Here is a 21,970-nt window from a genome sequence, read left to right as displayed (position 1 = left end):
AAAAGAAATCAGGCTACAGGCTTTTTTCAATAAATAGAATGAACAACTAGAACTTGATGGCTATAGCATGTTCTGCCTCATTGCTATGAGATGTTTAAAATTGCTCCCTCTCTTTCTCACAGCAGTTTTCATTTTAGTAGTTGATGGGAAAAGGAGGTCAAATAAACTGATGTGGATAAGAAGCCAAAGCCGTTTGTCAAAACGTGAGGAGAGGCCTGGAGATCGGAGCCATTTAAAGACTAAAAATTGATTTAAAAGATTTCTGTCCTCAAATCATTTTTCTTGCTAAATGTAGCCACTTTGTGAGCCTGGTTTTCCCTGCCTTAGCTATCTTTACTAATAATTCACACCATAGGAACTTCGCACACTGAGAAGATTCATATGCATAGTCATTTGTGCATAGCCCCGTAAAACCAGTCCCAAGATCGAGATTCCATAGGAAAAAAAACACGAGGCCTTGAGAGGTTTATCCATCTGTTTCCAAGTAAGATTTGTCTTCCAACTTTAATCTGGAAGCCAACTCTGTGACAAAAGGTCTAACAGGCCACACATACCTGGGGTCACCACACAGGGCCATCACGTACGGCTGCTCAGGTTGTGCACTGCTATAGGGGAGATGCCGTTGAAGTAGACCACAGTGTAAAGGGTGCCACTTGGAATTGTGCAAATTAACAACCCTGTTCAGCCCCACCATGCAGTCTGGGAGAAAATCATCTTCCTTTTCACAGTCATAGTTCTGTGACTTTCATGGCCGCACTGCAGGCACTGGCGACCTCCTCGAAGAATAAAATCGAAGTTATTATCAGTTGACAAAACGTTAAAGCCTGCCTGTGCCCCTTTCCTTCTCTTTACAAAGTAAAATTGGGAGAATATTCAAATCTCCAGATGGTTCTCCCTACTTCAAGAAATGGTTTGTACAGCTTGACTGAGAAAGACAGGCTGGAATCCAGAAGAATATGAGACCAAATTCCAAGCACCCTGTCAGTTTTGGAAAACACTAGATGACACTGCTCCATACAGGGGAGACAGCAGACAGCATTTGGAAGTTCTCCGAGCGTCTTTCCTGTGCCTGCCTGCCTTTTGGATTTCCCCTCATGCCAGTGGCCAGGCTGTCCCGGGCACGGCGGGAGCGTAAGCCTGCCCTCACGCTGGCTGCATGGCCTTGCTTTCTCCTTTACCAGGTTCCCTTTGCTGCTTGAAATACACTGTTATGGTGGGAGGAAACAAAGCCTAAATATTTCCTGATCTGAAACATTGCTCGTGACAGCCTCTGCCCAGCCCTATCAGTTCTGAGTTCAACAGGACTATTTGGGTTCAACAAAAAGGTCTGCCTTTTATGCAGTTCCTTGAACTCTGCCCCAAGTTACATGGAAAAGTATATTTTGGGATTTGAGACATCAATTCTAACATGCATAGGAAGATACATTTGAGAAAACACCCTATTTTTGCATAACCTGCTTTTTAAAGAATATCTCAGTGGCCTTAGACACTTCGCGGGCCACTAGTGACTCAAGCACCAAGTTTCATCTGAGTTTCTAACTAAAGTTTATCAAAGGGTCAAAATAGCAAATCAGTCAGCTCATAGATGTATTTTGTCTGGTCGACACAGTATTATTTTAATTGAATTTGAATGTTTGAAGTGGGGCAAGCACTCTCCATTTCTCCAAACTTCCCACTTCTATCCAACTAGCCATTTCACACATTTATTTCCACACCTACCTACCGCCTGCAGACTATGGAATTTGCCCTATGAATTTACTGGAATTTGCCAAGAAAGATACAGGTGAGGCACATACGGGTCCACAGCTGATCCTCACCAAGGCTCAGCCAAATGTCATAAATTAGTGGTTCATACAGCATCTTCTAACAAGGAGAAATGTAGTGTAAGGGTTTGGGGATAGTCAACTCACTCCCTACCGTCACCTCCTCACTTCCACAGATGCCCAGCCTTATACCCTGCTCCAGGGAAGCGAACTGCAGCATCCTGGGCTAGCAGTCTATGAACAGCACCTTTACATTATGAACTTAGATACATAAGTAACACATATATGCTTATTGTGCAGTCTGTGAAAGGATAAGAAACCACAGGACTCCAGGGAAGCCCCTGGCTGTTTGAGAATAGGAGACATAATTTTCACTGTGTATAGTCTTTGTGCCTTCTGAAATGTGTACCAGTTGTATGAATTACCTCTTATCCATCAGAACTCTAACACTCTGCGTAGAGAGCTTCCTCCCAGCTATAAAACTTCGCCTTAGACTTTACGGCACATATCAAATGTTACCTTCTCCTATAGGTTATCGTTCTTAATAGCCAAAAACAATCTCTTTCTTCTGTGGCCCCAATCCACTTTTGTCAGATGTCATTTACGAGAATGCTGTAGCCTGACTCACAGATAGGCGAGTCCTTGAGGTTGGGGCAGGTGTTTTTCCTGTAAATCTAACGGCTTAAAGATATATGTGCAATATCTGCTAAACAGAATCTATCTTCCCACCCCATTTCTCTTCCCAGTTTGAGGCCACCACTGATGTTTGTTTTCATCTTATTTACTTGCAGAAAATCAGTACCTGAGGGGTGACACTGGGATAATTTCCCCCCGAGGTTGTATCATCTCCTGGGCATGTAGAGCTGCCCAACAGAACTTTCCATTACAGTGGCGATGTTCTCTACCGGCGCTGTTCAACCCACTCGCTGCTGAGTGGCTACTGAGTACTGGAAATGTGAATGGCGTGACGGAGGAAATGAACTTATTTTATTTCATATAAATTAAATAGAAACAGACACATCTGCATAGTGGCCACCATATGGGACATCTCGATTCTAGAGCATTCTTCCTCTAGGGACAGCTTTACCAACTAAACAATACAGCCTTTAAGTACATTTGATTTTTAAACAAATTGAAAGCGAGGTCAACATAGTAGTTCTTTAATCTAAAGTAAAAATTCGGTTTATTCAACTGTTTATGACACAGTACACAAGAGGCAAAGTGTTTCACATCATAGATTTCACTTCCAACTCCTTGGAATGTTCATTTCTTTGGCTAAAAGGAGAGACTAGATGGGAAAGCCAGGCAATGCTTAGGCAACTGAAATACGGATGGGGCAGGGGGCAATGCTAACATCTTCCTCACGGGGAGGGGCACAGAGGGGCTATTAGTCGCAAGCTGATTTTCTAGAATTGTTAGCAGGAAGCACGGGGCACCACTCCTGGGTGCTCGAGCAGCTGTAGGCTTCAGTCGTCCCCACCACACAGGTACAGCAGCGCCTTCTGGTAGTCCCCCTTGGTGTCTTGCTACAAATGGCCAAGGAGAAAAAGAAAATTCAATATCAAGAAAAAGACCCAAACTTCGTAATAACATGCAGGCAGAGCCTCTGCCACTATTAACAGAGAAGACTCTGTGAGACCTGCCCAGACACAAAGGCCTAGAAGGTCACACCCAAACCATCATCATCATTGGAGGACCCTCAGGGAGTAAGGCCTAGGGAAGGCTTTCAGGTCACATTATTACTGCAAGGGTAAAAGAAGGTGAGGTACTGGGGATTAACGTGATAAGTGACCGTGGCGACAGAACCCAACCTGCTCTCACTGCTGTGAGGTCCTGCAAACGCCACCACTTTTCTTCCTGATCTTCTCCCTTCCATAGAAGACAGGGTGTTTTTCTGCCTCACTGTCTATTTCCTGGGTTCTTAAGATCACATGGAAATAAGCTAGTATGGTGAAGAAACAATTACTAAAGGTCTACATGGTGCTTAAACTTTAAACACAGCTCCTAATAAACCTGGATATAACTATCTAAACCACTTCTAAATTCATCCTTGGTAACCACTGACGTGTTTTGGGAAATGTTGGGCTCTTTTAGAAAGGGAGATGGCAACACCTGTCTGAACTACGCACGGTAGGACCACTAAAAATGCAATCACTCTTTAGACACAATTGCTCCGTCTCTCCAAAACAGAGAGACTAAATTGATGGAGAGGTGGGAGTTCTGAGTAAAAGTTTCTTGAAAAATCACAGGAGATTTTTCAAGAAATGGAAATATAATAAAATGTAAAACTGAATTGATCTAAGTCTCTTGAGGTTGTCAGTAAGTCTTACAGGACCATCATCAGGAACACCAATTATCATTGCAGAATCAACAGATGTGGGATATAGAAAATATTTTGCCTGACTCTATAGGATTCCAAGACGAATTGTAAATAAATTTACTTATTTTTAAATAAATCCCTGATATCTGATGACTAGCATCTCTTTCTCAGTGAGTTAGAAAACAAAACCACTACTCTGGCACTGTTCTAACAGGCCGTTTGCCCACGGACCCGGGCCCTCTGATGGCAAGGCAGGGCCGGCACAGCACTGCAGGGCTCACCTGGATGTAGTAGTAGAGGGACTTGCCGTACTTTCTCTTGAATTCAGATCTAATTTTCAACATGTCCACTTCACTGCGGGAGACCATGATTCTGATCAGGACCTTATCACGAGTCCCCTTGCCCTGAAAGTCAAGTAGTAGTTCCAAGTTACAATTCACTGACAATGTGAATCAGTGTTCAGTGATAATTAAAAATGGATCTAGTAAGTCTTCTTGCACACGGAACTGATCTGAATTCTTGATGCTGCCCTCTAAGAGATTGTAAAGGTAACAGCATAACTATTCCAGGAGAGAAAACGAGCATGAAACACCAGGATGACATGAGCACAAACCCACATTTGTGTATTCAATAAATGTGTACTGAGCATTAACTACTGTAGGGCTCAGATCAAGAAGGATGTGAGTTTCCACATGTAACAAAAAGTTCCTGGCCCTTAGTGGTTTAGAGGAGAAACGCCACCATCGTCTGACCAATAAAGATGACTGAGTTTACTTCTAGAGTCTCAGACCAGAGGCACCAAGGAACAGGTCATATTTGATATGGAGGCTGAGGAGAGACTGGGGAGAGGCAGTGTGGACGAGGGGATGACCCAGGAGAAAATGGATAGGCCTGGAAGCTAGAAAGCACTAGGCACATTTGAGGCATGGAAAATGGGATGGGATTATGGAAAGAGACAGTTCATCCAAGGGAAAGCTGCTGAGCTGGCTTTGGAGTCAGACCCAAGTTCAAATCTGGCTACGTAACCTCAAGCAAGCTGAAGCTTTCGGAGCGCCAGTCTCCTCAACTATAAAGAAAACAACAACAGCAAAATAATAATAAGCCTCAGGTTCTTTGGTAATAACTTAAGGTAAAGTAAGTTGCACAACCTCCATTGTACATTGGTCACTTAATAATCTCTCCTTTCCTTGCTTGTCTTCACTCTGAGATAACAGGAGGGGATCACTAAGAAAATCTGAGCGGGAATCAGACACGATTACCATCTGGCGTGTTGTTGCTCCCAGGCACTTTTATTTTCTACCTGTACACAAACATGTGTTCAAGTAGTTGAGAGAGGCAGAAGATGGATTTGTGGTTTTCTCACCTGTTCAATACAATCACAGCTGACTGGGGGCATTCCTGCCTCTAGACAGTGGGGTTTCTTCCTCCATCTGCTAGTCAAGGAGACTTAGTTTGGAGACACAAAAGAAGAAAAGCCTAGTGTGGAAACATGGACCTCTCAGCAGGCTGCTCTTACCTTCATGGAGTCATACAGTCGATCAGCAAAATACAAGGGCTTGTTCTGGATACACTGGACTGTGGAAAGAAAAGGAGTTAGTAACCCCTCTCCCCTCCACCAGTGGGGGGTGACGGGCTGACCTCAAAACACAAACCAGATGACCTGACTCACAGGAAGGGGCTGCAAAATGGGAAGAGAGCAAGGAAAACCAGCGTCCTCTGAAACATTCAGCTCCACTGTGGTTGTAACCAATGAAGGTCACAAAACCACCATGTAAAGGAGTTGCACCTCCCACACACACTTGAGTCAATAAGATGAGCCTTCATTCCTTCCACTTCGACACAGTTTACTGAAAGTTGATGTCCACCAGGGATGGGGGGCCATGCTTACTCACCCAGGTTCAGGAAAGCATTTTCCAGATCTCCCTTGACTTCCTTCTTGATGCTCTCCAACATGTCATAAGGGCTGTAGCTCTTGTATCTTTCGAATACTAAGGAAAAGCAACAAATAATTACTACAACAGAGCTACTAATCAAAGCTGTCAGTGATCACCCACGCGGTTGTGCGCCACAATTTAAAAAAGAAAAAATGAGGACAATCACAGCATCCTAGAGGGTTAGCAGCTGAACCAGAGCTGACACTGCACCAGTTGCCCTGGGACAGCTGTCCGATGCACTAGTCCTGAACGGCAGTGCTAAGTCTGAACACCTCCACCTCCCCTGAGTGAAACCCATCCTACTTGGAAGCCACAAAACATAGCACCCAACAAAATCCATTGCTTCAACAAATACAGCAAGATAAAATGATCCTCAGACAAGAAGGGGCAGCAAGCTAAGGCATCAAACCATGGGAAATATTTAGGAGAAAGAAGGATCCAAAATGAGAGAGAAGAGCAAATGGATGTGGTAAGGGAAAATGCGAGTGTAATGTGGGGAGTGAACTTTGTTCCGGCAGAGCCGAGTCCCAACATTTTGGCCCCTAGGCTCTAAGACCTCTCAGCACAGGACCCACCTTTCTGGAGGTGACACACGCTCCGCTCAGTCATGATGTTGATCCATTTTGGAACATCAGTTCCTTTCCTCTTCACTCCAGCATCGTAGAGATCCTACGAGCACAGCCAGCCAGGAAAGGTAACATGATACAAAGCCAAGTCATAAAAAGTGTCATGAAAAAAACCTAAAAACCTACCCATTCAAAATGCCAAATGAAAGAAAGGCTGATCGCACTGCAGATGTGGGAAAAATGTGTACAATTTAGACTACAAGTCTTAAGCAAGAGCAGTCTTCCTTAGGCACAGACAGATCTAGCCCGACTGTGAGGTCAGTGCTGTACAAATCTCCTCTGAACTTAAAAGGACTAAGAGCTTCTACTTACATATAAGACAAGCAAATGTTCATTAGCATATCCAGTTCTCCTCCCTTTTGGCAGTTTGAGTAGCAAGTAAGCTGGTGGTCATTTAGTGAAGGCAGGTACCTACTGCCCCCTCACCACCCAAGTTTCTTAGAGACTCAGCAAATGATAGAGCTGGAAAAGGAGCCAGTCCAACCTTACTTTCAGACTCTGGAAATTTAAGGCTATAAATAATGCTAACAGTGGCTGGAAGGGAGAGGCTTATGCAAGTGGATACTCATTCTGTGACTACCACCTGGGAGTGGCAAACTCTAATTTCCATTACTTTAGTTAAAACCCTTCTTCACCGCCTGCTAAAAGTGCTGTGTGAAATATACTGAAACTTAAAACTAATATAAATTTAAATGAATTTCGTTCAGCATCTCTTACGAAATGTTTTGAGGTAGCTACTGACCCTCCAGGCAAAGCATGTAGTTCATAGAGAATCGGCTTAAGAAATAGTTCTCAGAGATTATGGGACTAGAACCAGCAAGAGTTCTATTCAGAAAAGAAAGAAGGGCCTCTGCCACCCTCCCCATCTCCCCCACCACAAAGGGCAATAAGCCTTCCTTCCTATCCCTGACTGTGTGTTCACCATCTTCCTACTTTCTCATATCGTTTACTCTTGGGTGTTCATTTGCAGCAAATGCATGCCAGTGTGCCCAGCTGTATTACGCCCTGCAGAAACTGGTACTTCCACACAAGCAAAGCCTAAACGAGTACATGTGAGTCTAGTATTGATCCTCTAATTAACACCAGCAGTGTAAGAGAGTATCTTTTAATAATTATCGCTCCCACAAAGTGAAAATGAAGCCCACAAGCTCTTTGACATTCCTCCCTTCCAAAAGTGGAGCCTACTTTCCCTCCCACAGCCTGTGGGCTGGCCAGAGTGGCTGACTTCTAGTGAATAGAGGACAGAAGTGACAGTGTGCGACTCTTGAGATTAGGGCACAAAGCACTTGGCTTCCTCCTTGCTCTCCCTCTAGATCACTCACTCTGGGGAAAGCCAGCTGCCATGTCGTGAGGACACCCAAGCAACCCTGCAGAGGCCCATGGAGATACGGAGGCCTCCTGCCAATAGCCAAGTGGGTGGGCCTCCTTGGAGCAGATCCTCCTGGCCCTGCCAGGCCCTCAGGTGACTGCAGCCCTGGTCAACATTTTGTCTGCCACTTCACGAGAGGTCCTGAACCAGAACCACCCAGCTAAGCCACTCCCCAATTCCTGACCCACCAAAACTGAGAGATAATAAATGTTTGTTGTTTTAAGCTACTATATTTGGAGGTCATTTGTTACACAAGATAGGTAATTACCATGCAGATTAACCAGAGACTAACCAGAAAACAGAAACTCACACCAAAAAGCCTGGCACTTACCCGTGCATCTTGATCAATCAGTTCATAATCAATGACAGATCCATCTTCTGCTCTTCTACCCTACAGAAGAAAAAAAAAATTAAGAACATTGAATATATTCCTTTACATATTTTTAAATGGAAAATGTTATTTTTCTCTCCAACCTGTGTAAGCCATTATTTAATTTACTGAACAAATAGTCACTTAAATTTTTTCTTCACTTTGAAGTATAGACAAGACCAAAGTGGGTAAAATAGTTGAGGACAGATGGGGACATATCATCAACCCTCTCCTTGGTACCCATTCCAGGGCTATGCATTTTACAGAATCCTCCCCACTCCAAAAAAAAAAAAAAAAAAAGCTTAACGATATTTATTTTAGTTATTTTCCTCAGAGAGCTTACAATCCAGATGGAGAAATAAGCATGGAACAGAGTAAAACAACACAGTAATTCATGGCTCTAAACTGTGAAATGAGAATAAGGGAGAAATCAGTCAGAGAGTATAGTCAGCAAAGTCTGCAGACAACGGGGTATGGCTAGAGTGAACCTTGAAGGATGAGTCAGGAGCTAGCAGGGGAAGGGGAAGAAAGCCATTCAGCACTGGAGGAACAGCGGTGGCAGGAGGAGGCTGAGCACATCACAAGTGAGTGAGGTGCTGCCCAGCTAGAGCAGACGGTAAGCAGGAGGGAATCCTAGAAGATTAAGTTAAGGAGAACCAGGGTACAGAGAACTTCTAAAAGAAGTTGAAAGTTTGGATTTGATGCAGCAGAAATGGGTTCGATCAGGGGAATAAAATGGTGAAAAGGGATTGCAAAGATGGGTGGATGGTGGTACACAGAGCAGGTGGAAGAGAGGAGAGGCAGGGAGGTGGCACTGTTACAGGAACGAAATGCGAGTGGGCAGGACGCAGCACGCCAATCAATCATTTGTCATCGGGCCTTAAAGTGCACACTGGTCAGAACTCAGATTCAGAAGGGAAATGCTCTTCATCACATTAATGTGTTAACATTAGCAAACAAAGAACCCCACTCCTGTCCAGGCAAAGGACTGCATGGGCAAATCCTCTCATACGAAGTGAGGGCACGTGAAAGAAACAAGAAGGTACTTCCTGCAAGTGACCACAGACAGAGGCAAAGTGACCTTTTCCAAGCCATGCAGCAAGAGCTGGCACACACATCCAGGCCAGGACCGGAGAGCTGCCAAGTCCTCCTCTGGCCCCCAAGTCCCCCTGACCATGAGGTTCTGCTGGATAAGAAATCCTATTATACAAAAACGACAACTCTGCAGTGGCAGTGCTAACCCACTGTTGGAAATGCAGCTGGAATTTCTGATGCAAGCACAGAGGATTGAGTTAATTCGTGCCCGAGTATAAAATGAGGTATGTGACTTGCCTTCGGAAGAAGCAAGGACAAAGAAATAAATGGGAAACCAACCTTTGCGAGGGCAACCATCAGCTTGCGGAAGTCACCAGATGTGTCAGAGATAATGTCCTTCTCCAGATCAGTCTTGTACACTTGGGAAAAAAAACGCATGTGGATTTATGCTTCCTGCCTATGCAGGCGGCCACCTACCCACCCCAAATACCCTCTGCCCTATAAGCCTCTGAAAAGCAGAAACGGCTGTGGCAGCACCGATATACCTGCCCAAATGAGAGTGGATTCTCTAGAATGTTTACCTTCATGAAATTAGAGCCAGTGTTATTATCAGTGACAAGGAACACACAGAGCTTGATCAAATCAGGGGTCCTCAGTTCACCTTTAATCAGTGACCTTTTCTGTAGCTAAAATACTATTTCCCAAACTCCTTGACTATGCTCATTTGAACATCAAAAAATTTGGAGGGCTACCGCCGTCCCAAATTGTACTTTATTTTTATTATCCACCAATTGAGAAAATTCACAATGGCAAGAACTAGTAAGAATTAAATAGTATCTAATGAATGAATTTGTATTTTATAACTCAAAATAGTATCTATTTTGAAACACAGGGACACACATGTAAAATGTATCATTTATTCTACCCACTGTCTCTTATACTCCTTGGTGCACAGAGGTCCACATGCCTCTTACAACAATTATACAACCATGGTCCAGAGCTGGGAACCTCCTGAGCAGAGACTGAATAGCACCCAATAAATGAAATCCATGTATAATACTTTCTACTTCTCCCTACCAGATCTTTTTTTCAAAAAGTTTTGTTTTCTCTCCTTTCCCTCCTATCTATCCTTTTGTACAAGTTCTAGCAGAACATAATAATCAAACCCAGGCCATAAGGAGGTGAAGCAGAGGGACCTGGACCACAGCAAAGCCCTGGACACTACGGATGGCAGGCGTTTCTCCATCTGTTATCTGGGCCCTGTAACCCAAACACTAGCCCAGAAACTGGGCTGAGAAGAAACATCACAGAACTAGGGCTACTCACTTTCCTTGTAGACTCTGTTAATTTCCTGTAGCTCCTGGTTGGTCCTTGAGCAGATGATCTCAATGAGAGAGTCCTCATCAGTCCCCAGCCCCTGTGAACCAGGCAGCACAGACATAAGCAGGGAAAGTCCTCCTGGCCATTAGCCTACTTCTCGATCTCAACCAGGTAAACTGCAAACATGGACTGGGTCTATTAGCATGCTTCTTTCTACATTCCTGAGGGATCTCACTGTATTCTTCGGCACAGCTTATTTTCTATTCCCTTAAAAAATGCTTCACCAGAAGACAAGATGGTGTAAGTGACATATATGAGCTCAACTATATTAAATATATATCTAGTGAATGGGAAAAGACAGCAATGGAATACACCAAAATGTTAAAAGCGGTTGCCTTTTGGTGACGGGCTTATAAAATGAATAACTTTTTCTTCCCAGTTATTTTTTTATTTTCCAAGTTATATAATCACCTGTTTTTCTGATAGAAAATAAATTTCCTCATTAACCAATTCTGCTCTATAATTTAAAATAAAGGAACATAGAGATTTATGTTGTCATTTGCAGCCAGCATCGTTAGATCGAAATTAAGTCTTTTTACCAGGGAAAGGTATAGAAAAGATGAAATTTTTAGCTTCATCTCTTTGAAATGTAAAATTGGATTAATGTTAAAAATTTCATTCTTGTACTTCCATTTTTGCTTGATTACTATGCACTCTTCAGGCATTTTACTGAAGCAAAAGGAAATAATGAAGTGCCAAATAAACCTTAACACCAACACTTTATTAAGGAATAAGAATTTGATGGGTGATGTATTCAAATTTAATACATACACTTTCGAGCATGCCAGATAGCTTGAAAGGACTCAATGAAACATGTATTTCAAAGCTGGCTTCATGATCAAAGTCAAGATTTAATAATCAGGATTCTCTAATACTTGTCTTTCCGGAAATGGAAATATCACTTTGAACTAAGTAGAATTACAACTGTTTAAAATGTAAATCAATTACAAGGTGTTAACACAATGAGAAACTTACTTATCCACATGGAAAGTGTGTCAGCTATTAATTAAACTTATTAGAGTTTATAGGTCCCTGAAAAGTGGTCTGTGTAATATAAACTAAGCCTCAGGTTAATGGTTAATTTTGAATTTTATTCTTAATCTAATCTATGAACCAATGCCTCTTCCTCCAGTTTTTAATCATGATTCGGAGGTTTTACCAAAGCCAAAATTTATTTCCCTTTTAGCAAAAGGTCTACACAATACACAACATTCTATACAAATGTTATAGAATGACTACCAAGCATCTTCAAATATTTTAGAGGGCAGTTTTTTAATCTCAAAGATGACGGAAATATCATCTAAAAATAGCTCATGCATTAGAAGAAATGTTGTATCTTGACAGTGCTGAAATGTAAACTAGGTATAGCAATGTAAGATCTGTTTTCTTCCATCACTGATATATTAGTGCTAGTATCTGAGAATTCTAACAGTGTTTTTATCTGTGTATTCAAAGGTGACCTTGGCAATTTCCAAAACTTGGCCCAACCTTTCCACAGACTGTTCACAATTCCTATCACAAGGGCAACGTCTACTGTAACATATGGCAAATATTGCCAGTGGTATTGCCAGAAGTTAAAACGGATTTTTTTTTTTTTTTAAAAAGCATAGTTCAGTTAATGTCACTTCAAGCTTTATGGATTTCAGAAGGGTAGTCAACTGTGAAAGCTAATGGAAGAGCTGGCACAAGGTCAAAGATTTAGAAGTCAAAGCACCTTTCATTGGGCCCAATTACATAGATTACAATGGTGACTGACAGCTCAAACAGGTCTGTCTCAAGTCACTAATCCTGGTAATAGATACCAGTAAAATAGTACAAATCACAACTACATGAATTCTTGACGAAAATAAGATAAACTGATCTGAGGTGATGATGGTCTGAGGAAACCTATGGCTACAAGGGTCCCAAGATTCGGTTTTCAGGAGTGTTCTTTTTATTAAGCAGGATCATTACATGTTATTGACATTTTATCATTTTCAGTTATACCTTCCCTGCAACGTAGCCTACTTAGGTAACTCAGAACAAGTATGCTCAAATAAACTGAGCACAGCTTGAGCTAAACTGGATAACCGAAGGAAGAAAGATTTCACAACAAATCTTTTGGCAGCCCTACACTATCAAATTCTGGACCCTGGAAATGCCTGGTGTGTGAAGCTGCCTCATTCTTGAAGTACTCCCTGGAGAAAAGGATGACAACTGAACTGTGTGATATTAGCTCTAGTGACAGGCTTACAGCTCAGTCTCTTCATAATTCAGGAACAGTGTGGCATCACAGAAAACGCATTCGGACTTAGAATAAAAAATCAAAACTATAGCTTTACCCCTAAGGCGGAGGCTTTACCCAGTTTTATCAGCAGAGGGCAGTATCGGATCACTCAAAGTGTTTCAGGCACACCATGACAAAGGTTCTCCTGTGCTTTGCTGTAACATGCATTTGTTTATGCATGTTACACTTATATAACACTTGAGGTTTTGTGTATGCACAAAATTCAAAGAGGTACCAAACTGGAATCTTTATTATCTCATTTAACCTAAAATTCGAATCAAAAGAACTCTTAAAAAAAAATGTGTTCTGTCCGATACTTTAAACACAAGTACCATTCATGGTTTGAAATCACCCTTTACATGCACTGTAGGTTCTGATTTTGCCCGAATTTGAATCAAACAACTGATAAGGAGAAAGTCAGAAAAAGGAACACCAAAAGAGCATGGACAGAATTTGCAAGCTTCACTTAACAAAAGCTCTGAGTTTTACTTTTGCCTTAATATCACAACAAATCTTTTTTAAGGAGGAAGTGTAATCAAGGAAGTAGTTTTTCCAAATGGTATTTCAATTGCCCAGGTGCCAAGCAGTAGCAGCTGGTAACTGACTTCTCCGCATCATAAAATTTCTTTACGGTCTTAAAAAAAATGTAATTGAAATATTTTTGGTACGAATCCTGAGACTTTTAGCTTCGGTTGATTCAAAAAAAGATGGTTCCAAATGAGAATTCAACAAAACTGAAAATCACCTAATTACATTCAGAAAGCTGTAATTCACAAATATTAATGGCAGATTTGACAGAGATTGCATCTCACATGTGTTTACCTTCATGGAGGCTTTCAGCTCCGAAGCATCATACTGAGCAGGTGTTTTCAATAGGCCCAAAATCACTGTCTCCAGGTGGCCGGACAAGGCTGACTTCAGTGCTGATGGAAGTTCCTGCAGAAAAAATGGGCAAGAACATGGAAAACTTGGTAACCGATGTGCGCTTTAATACTGGTGAGTAGAACAAAAGAGGGATGTGTTTGTGAAGCAAGTTGTGATTCTCACTGCCCTGGGGGCCTGGGTCAAACTATCCTTCAACTACATGCCTTCAACAGACTCAGATGTCAGAAACCGAAAGGTCAGACTTTGCTCTGACAAAATCTCCTTAAATCCAAGCTCATTTTGCCTTCTCCCCAGTGATTAAAAGGAAACCAGAGCAGTATGCAACTCCTCAGAAAGAGACGAGTGTGAGGGCACTTTCTAAAAACATTTGCATGTGGCAACAGCCCATGGAAGACTTGGCACTTTCTGGAGTCAAGGACTCTCTTAAGAAGGAGCTGGTTTAAGTGGCGAGTGTCTCCAGGGAAACAGAGGCCTCGTGACCTGCTGATATTCTCCTGTAAAAGAAGTTCACGGTGGCTCCAGGGGTGGCTTCCAAAAGTCTCCGGAAGGACTCAGAGGCCCCAGAATGGCTGGAAGGGGCTCATGAAGTTTTCCTATGCAAAACACTTAATTCAAGACTGCGAAAATATCTACTTGTCCGTGACAAACTGGGATGGGTTTGACAGTGATGATGATGGACTAAAGCCCCTCAATTACCCCCCTGACTTCCCTGCTGCATATGACTTCTTAAGGGTCCCACTGTCACCATTAACACAGATTTGAAGTCGGAGGTCTGAGTCGGCCCCCATGGATGTAGACAGATACCTTAATTCAATGTGGCTCTTAAAGACACTTCCTCGGGGATTAAATTTCCTACAAATCACAGGCATTGGCTGATGACTGCACTCTGCTGTTGTAATTATTTTGTTCCCTGTTCACTTTTTCCTTCCTCTTTTCTCTCTTCTTTTTTCTCTCCTGCTTTCCAGCAGCACATGATGGCACCTACACTGTTCAGCCCCCAGAGCTGCCTGCAGGTGCTAAGCGGTTGATATGCAGCCTGCTTCAGAGAGAATTTTCTCAAATCATACAGAGAGGTTGAGAACTGAGATGGAGCTTAGAAATCACCTGGCCCAACCCCTTTTTACCACCTACTTTCCCCTGCTTCTGCTGTCCTAGTTATACATAGCACTTAGGAGGGGACTGTAAAAGCAACACCTTCCAATTATAGCACCGATTTTCCGATTTGGAACTTTGAGGTTAGGTAATTCCAAACTTAGCCTACCCTTGACACTCCCCTCTACCCATTCTCCGTTCAAACCTCAAATAGCATTTGTGTACCTACTGACTTCTTCCACTTCTATTATAAATTCCTTATGGGCGTTCAACTTCCTGCTTCTCATAATGTCTAGCACAGGGTTTGCACTGAACAGATACTCCAGAAATGTCTGACAAAACATAACCATTCCTTATATAGAGAAACCTGGCATCTGGCCTCTGCTTGAACATGAAAGCAACATTAATATCAACTCTTTCCCAACTCCTAGCTCTGCCTATGTTGTTCAAGTTCATCACCTTGGCAGCTTCGGTCCATATCCCGAAAGCAGTCTGCAATACAGAGCTTTCTCCTTTACTACACAAACAACTCGTTCAAAACAATAAGGTTCTGCTTCCAAAAGTTCCTTCAGAAATTATCTCAAGTAGTTTATGTATCTTTCTGTAAAACACGACAGTTCTCCTTAGCCCAAGGCTAAGAGACATCAAGAATTAGAAGTAAGCTGTCCCCAGAACTCAGCAAATCCTGTGAGATCACTGAACCCCATCATGACTCTAGTAGCATCTTCCTCCCAACAATGATAGCTTTGTCCTCCACCTATCTGATCTGAAATCAAGATCCAGACTTCTGTACTGCCACGTACACTTATGTGTATACACCCAAGTGTGTTCCAAGACCCCACCCTATAAGTGACGGGTGAAGAACAATTTCAGGCACACTGTCCAACAAGATGGGCCTTCTGCTCCAAGCGAAACTCAGCTCTACCAGCTCACAGATCTTTTTCAGAAACTGGAGAAATAAAATACTCCCTTCTAATATGAGCAACTAAGTGTCTATTATATTTTAATTAAAAAAAAAAAAACGGAAAAAAATACTCCCTTCTGTACTTCTTTACAGAAGATTAATATAAGTGTAGGTGGAAAAAGAATTTTAATGCACACAAGATGAAAGAAGCCAGATGCCCTCCTATTATGCCTTTTCCAACTGTCTTGGGAGGTGTGGGAGAGAGCGAAAGCAGGGATTGACCTGTAACTCCCCAAACGCTGGTGGTCATGGCCACCCTAAGAGCAGAAATGTCTTCCAGAATCCTTCCAGCTCACCTCCACCGTGGCTACGAGTAAAAGCCCTAAGTCAAACGGGAGCTGAAGGAAGCCACAGTTACTGCACCATCCAAGAATAAATCAAAAGCTTTTAATAGCAAGAAGTTAAAAATAAAGCAGCCCGTCCTTAAAAATAAAAATAAAAATAAAATTTCCTAACACTGCAACAAAATAAAGGATGAACAAGCCCTGGGCTGTTCTTTAACCACTGGTGGACAAGCAAGAGAAAAAGCACACAAAGACCCTTTAAATAGTGGGAGTATGGCAAGCTGAAGATAGCCTGGTAGACCAAATGAACTACTAAGCCCATTGCAAAGCTCTTAAGAATTCAAGTGTATTTATTTATTTTTTTTATTTTTCTTAAGAATGAGAGGAGCATGTCAGGATCAATACTCAATGGAGGCTAGTGTCCTAACATTAAATTAGAAACATCTTATCAAGAACCTGCAGAAGTCATAAAGATGAAATAAGTTGTTGCTACATGTAGAGAACTACATGCAGCCTAGCACAAAGTAAGCATTTAATTAAAAATACCTGATGTTGGTACTTTGCTTCTTTTTAACTTTCTATTCCCAGAACTACTCCCTCCACTCTGAGTTGGAGGAGGGTGTGGTCTTTATATATGGGTTCCGAGGTCCAGAGGCCATGCGTGCGCAAACTCTGATTAATACAAGAATAGGAAAACCCCAAGGGTTCCAGAAGGCTCTTGCTGGTATGAGCCAGAATTCATGAAAAGAAAAAGCGATAGCTGAGGAAATGAAATTCAACAAGGTATGCTCTCCATCCCCGAAACTGTACCTTTTTGGTCCTTCTCTGGTATGCAAAGGCAATATCCTGTCTCTGTTCATTGCTGCGGTTGGTTAAAATGTTGACGATGGTGACCTCGTCCACACCTATGGAAATACAAGTTGTGAATAATTAACTATATGCTCTAGTCCTTTGGGCTTATATAGGTTTTAAACAAGAGTGTTTTAAACTGAGATTTATATACTGTTTTCCAAATGGAAAATACCAGGACATCAAAATTTATTCTCTCTCATCTTGTCAGCACCCCCCACCCAACATATAAACCCTTTTATCCCTGACAGCCTCAAATCTCAAGCCTAAGTAGACCTTTTAAATATTTGTTGTTTGTTTTTTTTTAAACTACTTTATTCATAAATTGGTTTCTGGAACCAACAGTAGGAAGTGCATTTGTAGGACTCTGGCAGTCAGATGGAACAACAAAGATTTAGGAGGATTTTAAATGAAGGTCTCCAAATTGCCATTTAACTGAGAATTTTATAGATAGTAACTGTGAACTGAATTAATAGAGACAATTATTTATATTTATTGCAGAATTATGGCTATATAAGTAGCTAGGTATAATTTCTATAATTATAGAAAATGTCATGACAAATGAGTTGGATTTAATATGGCAGTTGTACTTTAATAGCATAATTGATTAATACAATCATACTTATTGAAGACTAAATTGTTTTGTAAGGAAAATAAACATTCCACTGCTTTTAATCTTCAATAGGCAATTTTAATAATCAATTTTATAACTTTATTAAAAAGAATAAGTGTTTTAATCTAAATTAAATCTAAATTGGGAGTTTTGAAGTGCCACCAAAATATTTTAGTGCCTATTTTAATTGGAACATGTGTATTTACAAAGATAAGCAATGCCTTCTGGTATCTGAAAGTTTATAATTTTATATCAGAAATACTCCTAACATGCCATTTACCTTAAGAAAGCATGATTTTTAAGAATTCATAAAGTAAAAGGTCTCTCTCTTGACTAAGAACTTTGTTTAATAAAGAGTCTTGGCCATAACTGGATAGGTAATTCTTGGGTAAGAGAACAGAGTGGCTGAGTCCATGAAGTCACATGTGAACTGCAAATGGCCTGGCTTATAGGAAATCAGCAGAGTTCCAAAGCAACAGAAAGGTCAGAACTGTGATGATTTGAGGCAGGGGACATGAACAGACTGACAGAGAATGTATCCCCAACTCTCCATCATATTAGAAAGGGTAAAAAGTAGAAAGTTAGAATTTCTGGGTATAAAAATAAATAACATTTTTGTATTAATATACTCATTTCAAAGTGAGTCCATTCCAAGACATTAGTCAGTTATATTAATTGCAGCATCTATTACTTTAGCTTTGATTTTCAAAATAGCAATGTCAATAAAGAAACCCAACTGTGTATAGGAGATTCAGTTTCAGAGATGCTTATTTCAACATCATATATAACATCAAAAAATAAAGGGGGGAACTATATCCAATAGAAGACTGATTAAATAAATGTTTTTTCATTCATATAAAGGGATGCAATAAGTATAGTCATTTAAAATGATGGTATAAAAATGGAATATTACTCAGCCATAAGAAGAGATGAAATACTACCATTTGCAACAACATGGATGGATCCCTTGAAATAATCATACTAAGCGGAATAAGCCAGACAGAAAAGGATGAAAATCACATGATATCACATATGTGGAATATAAACCTAAAAGCAACAAATGAACAGGACAAACAAACAGAGACTCATGGACATGGACAATGGACTAGTGGTTACAGAGGGGAGGGGAAGGAGGGAGGGAGGAAATACAAAAATAAAATGTTTAAAAAAATTTTATATATATAGTATGAAAAAAAATAATAAACTGGCGTTTAAAAAATAAAAATAAAAATAAAATGATGGTGTAAAGTATTAATTGACATAGAAAAATGTTCACAATATACTGTTTAAAAGGTTGCAAAGCAGTACACCCAGTATAACTTGACTTTTATAAAATACACAGACATATATAGAAAAATATCCAGAAAAACATCCAGAAGACTTTATACCAAAATTTTAATAGTCAGTAGTGGGATTATGGATAATTTATTTTCTTTCTTTTGATTATCTATGCTTTCAAAGTTCACCATAATGACCATAAAAGGTTCTTTTTTAAATACACTATGAATAATATACAATTATCGATGTAGAATCAACTAGTGATTTCACTTCAACAGATTCCTAGCACAGTTCTAAATAAGTTAGTTAATAAAACACAATTTGCAAAATAATTAGGAACTATATCTATATAACTCTTTCGTTTCCAAAACATCCTAACACCGACTATCTTATTTGATCACCCAGTGGGGATAGCTATTTCCTGTCCTAATTTATAGACAGAGATGCTGAAGATCAGAGATTGAGGCCCAGCTCTGTAACTGTCACCTGTGGAAACATCTGCCTTCCCACAAAACACTAACGGGTCCAATCAAGCTTTAACACATTTAGTTTCAATTAGGTATGGGCAGGATAGATTTATTCAAAGACACATTAAAGTTAGAGGCTACTTTAGTGGACGTGTGTGGGCATGTACACACATGGATGCACACCTACCTACATGCATGAGTGCTCCCTGGTACGTGCTCTCTGTCTCTAAGTATTCTATGGTTCTAACTTTATATTAGGAAAATCATTTGTTTATAGATGTGTTTCTGCTCTATATTTAACTTTCTTACCCAAGTCTGAAAATGCTGGAGAACAACAACAAAATACGATTATATCCTATAACCTAAATTCAATTATTTCCTGAAATCAATTTTGGGGCTGCTGACCTGAACACATACCAAGAACACTGACCCATGAAAAATTATTCTCCCTCTGGAACAAATGCAAAGGTTATGTTTGTGTTGGAATGTGGTCCTGGATCCACCTGAATTGGAATCACATGAAGCACTTACTAAAAACACAGTTCCCTGGGCCCCACCTGAGAGCTACTGAATAAAGGTTTTCTTGGACTTTGGACCCAAGAAGCAGCATTTCACCTGGCTCCCTGGTGAATCTTTGAGAATCACCAACAGAGCACAGGGGAATAAGCACGGGTGAGGAATCATTAGAAACCTGCCTATGTGCGAGACGTTTAAGTATACCTCTACCAACTGCTTCTGTGAGGTGCAGGGTCAACTGTAATTTTAGGGAAAGAAATGCTTTTGTCTAAACAACCCACGTAAGAAATAACACCTGAAAAGAGTTCACTGCACAAACTGCAATGTAGTCTCATGCTCTTAGTCAATGAAACAACTTTCGCTTTTCTATTCATAGCACCTAAGCGTCCAGCCTAGAGACAGAATTCAATCCAATTATTGGAAATCCCCATAAAGAGCCCGGGTAGTTAACCTGAATCTCACCTAGGAGGCAGCAACTACTAGAGTCTGAAGGAATCTAAATGTATTTTAACTAAATTATTTACCAAGCAAACAGCCTGCTGAGAGGCAGCATCCAACATGCTGGGACACCTTATGAGTGTACAATCTGATGCTTTACAAAAATGCTAATGCCAGCAACTACAAAGAAATTAAATGGAGGCTATTTCTGCAAATGGAAGCCTCTTCTCCCTTCTGAGAACCTTACCTACATCAGCTATTTCTCCCATACCATTGTCTGCAAATTTCAAATTGAACTGAAAAGAGGAAAAATTCATGGAGCCCAGGATCAACTGCCTAGTCAAAGCCACTTAAGGCATGTCCTATGTCATAACACCAGAATACACATATCTGCCTGTGGGATTTAACCATCTTATCTTCAGAACACTGCTGCTTCCTCTTGACCTGCTATCCTAATTGGTGAGGCAGTTTATTCCTGTAGAAAATAGTTCAGTACAGGTTGAGCTGCAAGGGTCATCCGGTTACTCACTATTTCTGCCCAGGATACAGCAGCAGGATGAGCAATGAACACTCAGCTATCTGTGTCAGCATTAACTGTTGTCAACAGAGCGAGTGCCAGTACACTACGAAAGCTTTAACAAATTTAACACAGGCGCAGACGCCAGGGAGATGAGGCTCTGCCTTCTGCATTTACACTTTCAGATCATTCACGTTCCCGTGTGTAGGGATGTACTTGCGGGGTGGAAGGGCCCAGTGTGAGTGGGACAAAAGCATAAGGAAAACCCAATAAACCTGAATAATGCTCCTTTTCCACTTGTGTTTGACGTGGAAGGTCACAAAGTAACCTAAGCAAGGCTCGCACTGGGGAACAGTGACGTGGGTGGGAGATCCTACAGACTAAGAGGTGAGAGAACACAAATTCTGTGATTCAGACGCATTTTTAAAAATTTCTTTTCACAGCTAATATAAGATAAGATTTTCAAGAATGAAGAACCAAGACGTAAATTTATTTGGCTCCTGATGGGAAACAGCACAAGGAAGTTTGTAAGCATTTATTCCTGAATGAAAGTGGTCAGCTAATCTCATCAGCTAACTACAAAACTGTTTCCAGCACTCTGAGCTGGGACATCAGAAAGGTCAGCCACTGGCTTAAATGCCAATCGACCTGAAGCAACGGCTCTGAAGCCACAAGGAGGCGCCACTGGCAGCAGGTCTCAAGCAAAAACTCTAGGGTCCTGGGTCCCTTAAACCATCGGCTGTATCTTTAAAACATAAAGAACACTTGCAGTCTAAAATAATGGCCGAATCCGAAACCACAAAATCAGCCCCCTGGAGATTCCTCCTCCTCTCTGCGGGTGGAAACCCCAAGTCAGCTCCACATCTGGCATTCCATGGAAAATGTGTCGTTATTGTCCAGGGGCAAGGAACAGGATGCTGACTCACATCTGCCAAGACACAGGGACTGCACAAAGAAAATGGATTTCATTTTGTGTGATGAAGGACTCAGGAGGCCCTCAGGGT

General features: G+C 41.2%; 1 protein-coding gene across 2 annotated transcripts in view; it reads right to left on the bottom strand.

Annotated features, from left to right (window-relative positions):
• Positions 1 to 2,907: 2,907 nt before the first annotated feature.
• Positions 2,908 to 21,970, bottom strand: part of ANXA2 (annexin A2) — a 40,742-nt gene continuing 21,679 nt past the window's right edge. For both annotated transcript variants that reach the window (XM_039865431.1, XM_039865430.1), the window contains 10 exons: positions 17,099 to 17,193; positions 13,886 to 13,999; positions 10,744 to 10,834; positions 9,757 to 9,836; positions 8,344 to 8,403; positions 6,593 to 6,686; positions 5,976 to 6,071; positions 5,600 to 5,658; positions 4,365 to 4,487; positions 2,908 to 3,289 (listed from right to left, as the gene is read on the bottom strand). In XM_039865431.1, the coding sequence (XP_039721365.1) occupies positions 3,230 to 3,289; positions 4,365 to 4,487; positions 5,600 to 5,658; positions 5,976 to 6,071; positions 6,593 to 6,686; positions 8,344 to 8,403; positions 9,757 to 9,836; positions 10,744 to 10,834; positions 13,886 to 13,999; positions 17,099 to 17,193 (872 nt within the window). In that variant the 3' untranslated portion in view covers positions 2,908 to 3,229. The remainder of the gene's footprint in view (positions 3,290 to 4,364; positions 4,488 to 5,599; positions 5,659 to 5,975; positions 6,072 to 6,592; positions 6,687 to 8,343; positions 8,404 to 9,756; positions 9,837 to 10,743; positions 10,835 to 13,885; positions 14,000 to 17,098; positions 17,194 to 21,970) is intronic.

Source organism: Pteropus medius, unplaced genomic scaffold (assembly GCF_902729225.1).
Source record: "Pteropus medius unplaced genomic scaffold, Ma_sr-lr_union100, whole genome shotgun sequence".
NCBI lineage: Eukaryota > Metazoa > Chordata > Mammalia > Chiroptera > Pteropodidae > Pteropus > Pteropus medius.
The sequence above is the reverse complement of the archived record's forward strand: the minus strand, read 5'-3'. Positions and strand labels throughout refer to the sequence as shown.